This window comes from Aptenodytes forsteri, unplaced genomic scaffold, assembly GCF_000699145.1.
Source record: "Aptenodytes forsteri isolate BGI_AS27 unplaced genomic scaffold, ASM69914v1 Scaffold14, whole genome shotgun sequence".
In the NCBI taxonomy this organism is placed as follows: domain Eukaryota; kingdom Metazoa; phylum Chordata; class Aves; order Sphenisciformes; family Spheniscidae; genus Aptenodytes; species Aptenodytes forsteri.
The window spans coordinates 2,011,814-2,021,546 of record NW_008794457.1 but is presented as its reverse complement, the minus strand read 5'-3'; the positions used below and the strand labels follow the sequence as shown (position 1 = coordinate 2,021,546).

The 9,733-nt window shown below is 56.1% G+C and overlaps 1 protein-coding gene and 1 non-coding gene across 2 annotated transcripts in view; one reads left to right on the top strand and one right to left on the bottom strand.

Annotated features, from left to right (window-relative positions):
* Nucleotides 1–9,733, bottom strand: part of LOC103908466 (hydrocephalus-inducing protein homolog) — a 147,677-nt gene that overhangs the window by 62,081 nt on the left and 75,863 nt on the right. Inside the window, exons 67-71 of the mRNA XM_009290851.1 lie at nucleotides 6,424–6,574; nucleotides 3,836–4,003; nucleotides 3,086–3,148; nucleotides 1,938–2,045; nucleotides 1,032–1,141 (exon numbers count right to left, since the gene is read on the bottom strand). Coding sequence (XP_009289126.1) covers nucleotides 1,032–1,141; nucleotides 1,938–2,045; nucleotides 3,086–3,148; nucleotides 3,836–4,003; nucleotides 6,424–6,574 — 600 coding nt within the window. The remainder of the gene's footprint in view (nucleotides 1–1,031; nucleotides 1,142–1,937; nucleotides 2,046–3,085; nucleotides 3,149–3,835; nucleotides 4,004–6,423; nucleotides 6,575–9,733) is intronic.
* On the top strand, nucleotides 7,408–7,478 carry TRNAG-GCC. Its single transcript has one exon. It is a non-coding gene; the product is annotated as a tRNA-Gly (tRNA).

Sequence of the window (9,733 nt, the reverse complement as noted above, 5' to 3'; positions counted from 1 at the left end):
CAAGCGACAGGACGAGAGGAAACGGCCTCAAGTTGCGCCAGGGGAGGTTTAGATTGGACACGAGGAAAAATTTCTTTACTGAAAGAGTGGTGAAACATTGGAACAGGCTGCCCAGGGAAGTGGTGGAGTCCCCATCCCTGGGGGTATTTAAAAGACGTGTAGATGAGGCACTTAGGAACATGGTTTAGTGGGCATGGTGGTGTTGGGTTGACGGGTGGACTCGTTGGCTTAGAGGTCTTTTCCCACTTTAATGATTCTATGATTGCCCAGAGTCCCCCGCACCTTCCCACAACTAGCCTAACAGCCACACAGGCTCTGTTGAGATCGACGTGAGCCTGGGATGGGGAGCACAGAGGGGAGCAGGGGGACAGATGATACCCAAAGCTTTCAGTGCTTGTTCCTCGACACGCGGACACTGGGAAACAAAGCTGCAAGGAGGATCCAGCAGGGCTTGGCAGCGGGATAGACCCAGGCCAGGCTCACCACTTACTTGTGCCCTACAAAACAAGTCCAGTTACTCTCTCCCAGCGCAAGCAGCCAAGATCCTCTGACCTCCCTGAGAACACCCAGCCACTCCTCTGCTTCAAAATGCCTCTCAGTCTTGAGACCAGCAACGGATCTGAAGAGCAAGCTCACAATGCTCGCTCCTCTTCTGCACCCAGGAGACGCTGGGTTGGTGCTGTACCTTGCTGAGAGAGGCTCGGAAGCCGCAAAGCCTGTACACATTGCTCGTACCCCATCCCAGAAGCACACGTGAGCCTCTGCGGCTCCGATACTGGGCACAAGGGCTGAACCGAGCCAAAACAGTTTGTGCCACAGCACAAACAGACCACAGCGTCCTCTCCAGCCACAACAAGCCGGGTAAGGGAGGCCCTTGCCAAGGACACTTTGATCCACTGACCGAGCCAGCCAGATTGCTCCATCTCCCACCACGCACGTGGGGTTTCACTGCAGTTACACAGAAGAGTTGCAAACAAATTAAGACGGTGAGCAAGACACAGCCCTCGCGCCCGGCCAGCCTCCACACTCACATTTTCCGTATCTCTTTGCTGTTGTCTCCCAGGATCTGGAAGAGCCCGTCCAGGATTTCTGGCAGGTAATCCAAGAGGTTGATGTCAGGCACGGACTCTAAGACCAGGATCTAGCTCATGGGAGGAATAAGAAAGAAGAGGGGTGAGTTTTAGAGCAGCTAACTAACATCACCAGCACAAATCTGGTGCGATACTGAGGAATTCAGAGCTGAGCTGTGTGGGATGGGGGGGAAGGACAAGAGGACAGCATGGAGTTGCCCATCTCAGAAAGAAGCTAGGCTAGCACAGGAGGCAAGCGATCAGCCCGCAGCATTGCTACATTTCCAATCACAGCTCTGTAAAACAGAGCAGGGATCAGGAACGACTTGCCAAGACACATGCAGACAGACCTGGGACGGCAAACAGCATGGCTGAAAGAGAGAGCACAGAGGCACGCGTCTCTCCCCAGACCCCGGCCAGGCACTGAGCGCTCCTGCCTTGTACAGAAAGGAGATACCTTGCCTCCTGGAGAGCCTGGAGAGCAACATCCCTCCATCACCGCTGGGTGACGGAAAGCAGTCTGGCACTGTCCCCTGGGAGACTGTAACCTCTAGACCACAGTGTATCTATTTATACAAGCAACGCTTTGACCGTATTTTCTAACTTGATGTGCAAAGTCCTGAACCAGCTTGGCAGAAGTGCAGTACGATGTCCCTGAGACAGCAACAGCCAGGTGACAGGGAGCTGGCGTTTTAAAGAAGCAGCTGAAAAACTCTGCTGGCTTAAAAAACCTGCCCAAGTAAATTCAGGCGCCCGAGTTCACACATCGCTGTGGACATCTGCCGTTTGCCCAGACACGGGATGCTGATGGATCACAGTGTTTCAGAGTTCGGACAGGCAGGCACGCATGGGGCCGCGCGTACCTACCCACGATATGATGAACTGGCGGGCATACTGGTTGTTGGAGTAAATCCTCTCGCGCAGCAGTGGGATGAAGCCTACCAAGTCAAACTGGTTGCTCTCTGTCACGATGTCCTGCAGAGCCCAAGCAGAGGGCGTTAGGAGGGATGGCCACCACCCCACGCCCACGCAGCCACCCCCACCCGGCCTTTTTTAAGGCACATGACAGGAAAAAGATGACAAGCAGTTGACACATGGGTCTGCGGGTCAGGAGACCCGGGGAGAAGGAATCACGAGGTTTGTTCAGGCGATGAGCCAGTGGTCCCCCTTGGACAGGGACTAACGCTGAGCAGGACCCAGAGAGGGAGGCTGCTGCCTGCTGTGTGTCAGCCTGGCTGAACAGGAGGAGGGTGGGAGCATCTCCGATTCATGCCTCGGTGGTGCGCTGCACGCATGAGCAAACACCTGTGATATAACCACACATGTCAGGGGTGGGAGAGTCCCCTGGCTTTCCTTTAAAGCTCTTCCTACACGCTTGGTGGATTTTGCTGCGTGGCTAAGTCTCTCGCACCAGCGCAGATCTCCCAGCAAGAGGGTTTGCAGCAGGTCATGCGGAGACTGCATTAACTGCTGTGCTAACGAGGAGGAGCAGGGGGGCAGGACCTAGCAGAGAGCCACTTACCTCCGAGTAGCCGAAAAGGAACTGGGAGGTCTGCACAAGCAAAAGCCCGTCGGCAGGCAGAACAGGAATGGGAACCAAGTCCCCCACCCCGAAGCAGCAGCTCTGCTCCTTGCAGAGCAGCTCCGCTCACTTTTCTTCGCTACTCGCTCAGGCAAGAGAGGAAAAGCAGAGGAACAGCCCTTCTGCTGCCCGGGACAGGGCTGCAACCCTCCTCAGACTAAAACCTTGCTTCCCCAGATGCCTGGCTCCCAAGAGCTGAACACACACATGGCACTGAGATAACGTACCAGCCCCTCAACCCAGCTGCCCGAGATCGCCACCAGACCCTCAATCTAAGAGGCTACAGTCGGTGAGAGAAAGAAATGTTTTGACAGTAGCCACAGGATTGAGCTGGGATGGTTTTAGCGGCTGCAGCCTCCGGGACCAACACATCCCCAGCCAGGACATGCCTGCAGCCCGCACCAAGGATTCTCAGCTGGAGGAGGAAAAATACCTTGAGAAGCCGATCGAGGAGCTCAGAGCCACTTTTGACGTTCGGGTCAGGATCAGCAGCCAGCTGTGAACAACAGAAACAAGAGCCATTGCAGCAGCGGGTCCCAGGTCTGCTCCCCGCTCTGCAGCGGAGCTCCCAGCAGGCTCACAGGACTGTTGCTCTCCTTTGGCATTACAGGGACGGACACAGAGAAGTCCCTTTATCTCAAACTCCTCATTAAGCTCCAACAAATTCTCCTAAGAGACTTCCTAAGGGGAATATCAAGCACCCATCGCTTCCCCCAGCTACGCAGGTTGTCATGGGCCAGCAGCCACATTCTCAAGTGGCAGAGAAATACAAGTTTCCAGTGATAAGCTGCAAAGACGGGCATATGTAGACGCGGTTTTGACCCTACAGACCCCACAAAGCCGTAGTGCTGCAGAGCCAGCTCGCCTGCAGCAGTACTGTCAGCCTCGTGTCCTAATACCACTCGACAAGGAGCAGTGAAATACATCCTGGAGGTGAGGACAGAGAACAAGGTGTCTTACAGTGATCTCCAGCATCCACAACATCAGTGGCCACTGTGCCGCTGCAGAAACTGCTCACTCGGTCCCTCAGACCTGCCCGGGTCAAAGCAAATCAGTTTACTTGGAAAGAAGACCTTGGACGACTTGGTTTGTTTGACCCTGAGAAGAAGAGGACTGAAAAACAAGTCTTACTTCTCCAGCACGGGAAATAAAAACACATGAGGGTTGAGAGGAAGCTTCTTACCTTGCTGAGGCCATCGAAGAGCACGTTGAAGTGTGGGAGGACGGAGCCCCTGGCCACCTTGACAATGTTATAGAGAGCCTCGCAAGCGTAGTACCGCAGCCGACTATCGGCGTCGTTGAAACACGTCAGCACCGGCTCAATCAGCTCCTTCAGGTAGAGCCCAGAGTCCTGGTGGACAGGAGGAGACTGGTTAGTTGAGGACCATGACACAGGGAGAGGGAAGAGATGGCGCTGCCCTGGAACACACTGCAAAAATTCAGGCCCATGATAGCTTAGTGCACCTATGCCAGACAGGATTTATTAATGAATTTTGAATTTTATTATTGAAATTACTGAATTTTATTATTCAGGTACAGTGACAGTTGCCTGAGCCGGCTGAGAAATTGTTTCCAGGGAGTCCACACCAGCAACTGAAGTGATTACTGCAGCTGTATTCGTCTGGTTTTGATTCCCAGAGACACACAAGATGCTTAGGCAGTTATTCACCACCCGCTCCGAGCACCTTTCAAAGCAAAAGGGGCTGCCTCCCGCTGCACGCCGCTCATCTCTGCTGGAGACTGGCCCACAGAGAAATCTGTCCCTGCCTCCCTCTGCCCTGCAGGCAGGAGAAGAGGCAGATCCCCAGCAAAGCCAGCGGTCACCAGCCCTCGGCCAGGATTTATCCCACTCCGCCAGCTGGTTTCTGCACAAACCCACCGAGGTTTCCAGGACCAGGGAGAACATCCCAGACAGCGACAGACCGAGCCTACCTGCACCTTCCGTTAAGCAAAGAAACCCTTGGCCTGTTGGGCTACTCTTTGTAACGTCAGGAGCTGGGGACCTCGGAGGAGATGGTGATGCAGGCTTCACAAAAAGAAAGACGTTCAGCAGTCCCCAAAGCTCCTTCCTGCCCTGTTGTCTCCAGAAACACCAACTCAACCGTGGTCCCAACTACCAGAAGAGGAGCCGCTTCAGCCTATGCAGCTGCTTACGGACGAGGAGCGACCACAGCTGGCAGAGTTAAGGTGGACACATCTGTTAGATGAAGTGATTGCAGGGCTCCGATTCCCAGGCAAGATTCATTTTACATGCTGAAGTTTGTCCTCCTGCACCATGGAAGAGCCATGCTAGGCTGACCTTGACTCTGCCCACAAGCAAATACAGTCGTTAATGAGGAGGCCGCTCCCCAGCCCAAAAGACTTTTGCTTAAGGATTCACCAGCATAGCAGAAGTTTCAGACAAACCCAGAGGCGGAGGCAGGAGGTTGGCTTGTTTTGAAGATAAAACCCCCTACTTTGGGGAAACAGGCTGGAATTTCCTGAGCATCTAGCAAAGGAGATGGTAAGAAAATCAACAACATGCGAACTAGCAGATGGAAGAGTTAAACTCTGAGTTTTATCGGTGCCCCTCAAGGCCACCTAAAGCAACTCCTCCATCCCCCAGAGCCAGCTGCACCAGCAGCTCTGGCAGCACGGAGTGCCTGTCCCCGCACTGTGCGGGAGGAGAAGGTGGGTTACGTGCCCGGGCCGAGGGCAGAGCAGAGCATTGCCCATCCCGGGGAGGAGGGTTTGCAAAGAGATTCTGCATTTTAACAAGAGGACGAAGACAGGAATGCTGCTCAGAAGTCCCCGGCCACCAGCCTAAGGGCAGTTAATGTAAAAGCCATCAGGCTTCAAAGCATCCGCTCAGACCGATCGCGACTCTCGTTAGAAGGGGAATACATGAATTAAAATCTACCTCGTAGCTCTTCCTACAAGCACAGCCTGCTCCTCCCGAGCCCTCTGCTTTTCTTGACGTACACCTTACCATGGACCAAAACAACTCCTTCCCTTACAGGCGCTTTCAAAAACCAGCCGCATGGGTTGACTCAAAAGCCCGACGGAGCTGTGAGCCTGCAGAGTCCACGCTCCCCTCCACGGAGACCTGGATGCTCTGGCATAGCCCTAGAGGCAACTTACTGAGCTCGTTCTCGTTAACGAGAGGAAAGTTACAGAGAAAGACCTTAATCGGGACAGAAATCAGCCAACTTCCCACGCAAGGGGCATCGACATAACACCTCCAGAACCGGACTGACTGACCCATGCGTTCAGCAAGTAAAACTTCTGCCAAGCCTAACAGACAGCTACTAGCTCAGGCTAACGCAGCCTGACGCCTTATGCCACTTGTTTACTTTGACTGTGCCTCTGCCACCGTTTGGGCTGTACCTTAGCCCTGCTTCCCAAAGGCCCTGCCCGCGCTGCCGGAGCCGGCTGAGCTGGGGCTGGGAGATGGAAGGGCTGCACCTCTTCTCAGCTCTGTTAACACAAATTAGTACTCGACCTGCTGAGTCTAGTCCAGCTGCTGGAGACAGAGGATAGACAGATGCGCTTAAACCACGCCTAGGGAGCCACCAAGATGCGACCCAGGCCAGAAAGCGCTCCCGTGCCCAAGGGACGCGGCTGGGTGCGATGGGGAGACTCAAACACAACCCAGCCGTATGCTGCAATGCAGGGAGGGAGTCGGGAGCTGTGGGGCCACCAGCCTGAGTCTCCCCACCATACTGACCCAGGAGGAGCTGCCGTTCTCCCACTGCAATCCGCACAAGCCAAAAAAAACCCGCCCGCACCTACCTTGCCCAGGGCGATGGAGCAAGCGGCCAGGCCAATGAGTCCCCCTTTCCGGCTGTGGGGGTGCTGGGAGAGCGCGAACTCCTGCGACAGGATCTGGATCACGTGTTTGATTTGAGATGCGTTGTTCTGAGCCACGAACTCTCGCACCAGTCTGGGGAGAGAAGAGGAAAGCACCCAGGGGGGCTTTAGGTTCTGCCCAATACAAACACTTGGGAGCTCGGCTCCCCGCGGCCGTCAGAAACAGGGATTTTCGGCTACGACAAACGCCAGAGAAAGCAGTACCGAAACGGGGAACACCCAAGGAACACACAAGTGAAACCAGAGCTCTCCTCTCCCCCCCGCTCACGTCCAACAGTGGCTCGCTGCCCTCCTGCTGCTCCCAGCCTGCAGCCTCCTACACCATTTGTGAACTCCCAGCCCAGGATGGACTCTCAAGGGCCACCTCACCAGGGCTACGTGATTGTGGAGAAGTCACCAGGTCTTCAGACAAACACCCTCTCCAACAAGGCAGGTTACAAGGATCGTTTACCCCTGACACAGCACGAGACGGCACCAGAGAACCGCTCAGCACACGCCAGGAGCGCTGGTGGCTCGGCAGGGAATTGTTGCCCACCAGACCCACGCCCAGCGCCAAGATTTCGGACCTTTCCAGCCACCCACGCATCGCTTCAGCTGATATTCCGTGTATCATATGAACTCTTAACACAGCACAAACCTTAACAGAAAGCAGACAAGGTTTCCGCGGGCGATACCTGCTCCTCCTCAGACCCAGAGACATTTAACACATCAGCTGCGCTTAAACGAAGAGACCCGTAACCCTGCTCCAGCCTACGCAGCTGCTTCGAGGTCCCGGGTCGCCCAACCAGCCCTTCAGCCCCGGCTCTCCCCACGGCAGAGCCACTGGCCAGCCGGGGAGGCTCAGGCAGCTGCGCAGGCAGCTGTGCAGGCAGCTGTGCAGGCGGCAGCACACAGCTGGCAGCGCTGGCATTGGTGGTTCAGTGGTAGAATTCTCGCCTGCCACGCGGGAGGCCCGGGTTCGATTCCCGGCCAATGCAGCAGCTTTTTTCTTTGACTTCTATCCGTAACGTGGACCCACACATCTCAAAATCTCAGCCTAAATAAGGATCTTTACCTTAATCTTCGATGAAGGCGCAAAAGCTTCCACTGCCTAACTCCATACAGGGTTTTTTTTGGCACTATATTGAATCTCGCGCTGCCCTCCCTAGATGGGGTGCCACCAGCCAGTCACCGACTTTATAATCCAGGAAAATCGTTATAGAAGATGTTTATGAACTTCCCCCAAACGATTAACGCCAGCTTGCGTTCTCACCCTGCTTTGAGCAAAGCAGCTGCCCCCTTTCTCCCTGGGGGCATCACGCAGCCCCCCCCCGCCTCCCTGTCCCCACTCAGGACATGAGTTCTCCAACAGCTACAGCCCAACCTTCTCTCACAAGCTGCTGATTTAGGGCAAACAGCTCCGATCTCCAGTCCCACCCCAGCAGCAGGCTCCAGCAGGAGGAACACACCGAGCTCGAGCAGCATGGACCGACGGGGGTGACCCTTTTACTGCCTAGATTTAACGAACGGAGCTCTGTTTGAACAGGAGTAACTTTACAGACTTCCTTCGAGAGTTTAAAGGGCTCAAGATTTAACTAACGAGGCAAAAGGCACCCAACAGCAACACACGGTGTCAGAGAGTCTGCAGGCAGCAGGAGCTGCTCCCACGTTAGCGGCCAGAGGACAAGGAGGTACCCGAGCTGAGCGGCAGCCAGTCCCTCCTCGCTCGATGCCGTAGACATGGGAGAGGCGGCGCTGGTGCCGTTCTGTGATGGGTTTAAGCTGATCTAAATCCGTGTCTCTGCAGAAAGGGTTGGCCCTTGCCTTTCTCCTCCTTGTACCCTTCCCAAAGTGGGTTTCCAGCTCGATCAGCTGAACTGGCTAATCCCAAAATCAGACTTTGGTTGGCACAAGCCAAGCACGAAACCGTAATCCTGAGGCACGATAAGTTGGAGCAGAGCTGCTTGGATAAGGAGCATCATCCCGCACAGCAGCGAAGGGGCAGTTACTGAAGCATCCCTGTACCTAGAGTTGCAAGGACAGGGCAGCGCATCCACCACAACCCACCCTTAAGAAACTATTCCCACGAAGAAGAGAGAAAATGAGCAAAAGATAAACGTGTTGAACGGAAGAAGGGGCTGGATGCGTTGGCTTTGCACCTGAACAAACACTCACCCCATCCCAAGGGCCGTTTTTCTCTGCTGCCCGGGTACACCCTCCACGTTTAAGGCACACGGTTCTCACTCCACATCTCTCTCGCATCCCCTGCCGAAGCCCGAGCAGAGCAGCTCCATCCCCACGTCACCAGCTGCCACGAGCGGCTGGCTGCTCCCCTCACAGGCTCGCTGTAGCCGCATCTCCCACCCAAAATTCACCCTCCGACTTGGATTATCGCTCCCAGCCCTGCGCTAGGCTGTCCCCTGAGGGGATACTTCAGATCTTCTCCGTGAGCTGAGCTCTCAGGCAGTGCTTGGAGAGGACGCAGCCCTTCCCAGGCAAAGCCGTGGACCAGAGCAGCACAGAGCACCCAGACCAACGCAGCCAGAGCGAGAAGAGGTGCAGGGAACGTGTACAGGCAACACTAGAGGGGGCACGGCCATGCCAGCAGACGCCCGCAGACCTTCGCCTGGGATGCTCTCACAGGAAGGCCTGAGCTCTGCTGAAAGGGCAGCGATGCGGGACGAAGTAAAGGCAACACCCAACGGCCGGGGGCGACAGCAGGTGATTCCCACCCCTGCAGCCGGGATCGAGTGCGGGACAAGCTGGGGCAAGACCTCGGAGGAGAGGCGGGATGGCACCACGAGGTGACGAACGCAGGCCCTAGAACGCGAGACAGGCCCTAGACGATGGGCACGGCCGCCCCGGCGCCAGCCCGCTGCCCAGTGAGACCCTTGTGTCCCCCAGCCAGGGTCAGGGCTGGGCACAGAGCCGGCCACCTCCGCAAGCGTCACGAAAGAGCAAGTACCGCGTTTCCAACGAGTTTCTGAAGTTAGGCTACTCACGTATTTATTTCGCGCAGTGCTGCGCAATGGCACTGGGGACCCACCCTCGGACCGGGCTGCCTGCGAGGGGCTTGCGGGCACGACCCCCGCCCCGGGACACGCGCCCTGAACCGGTGGGTCGCCGCTTGTGCCCAGAAGCTGACGGGCTCGGAGGTAAACCTCAGCGAGCGGCGGTACGGGGATGGGAGACACGGCGCAGCTCTGGGGGAGAGCCCCTCCTGCCCGGGCGCTGTCCCCCGACCGGGTCACCG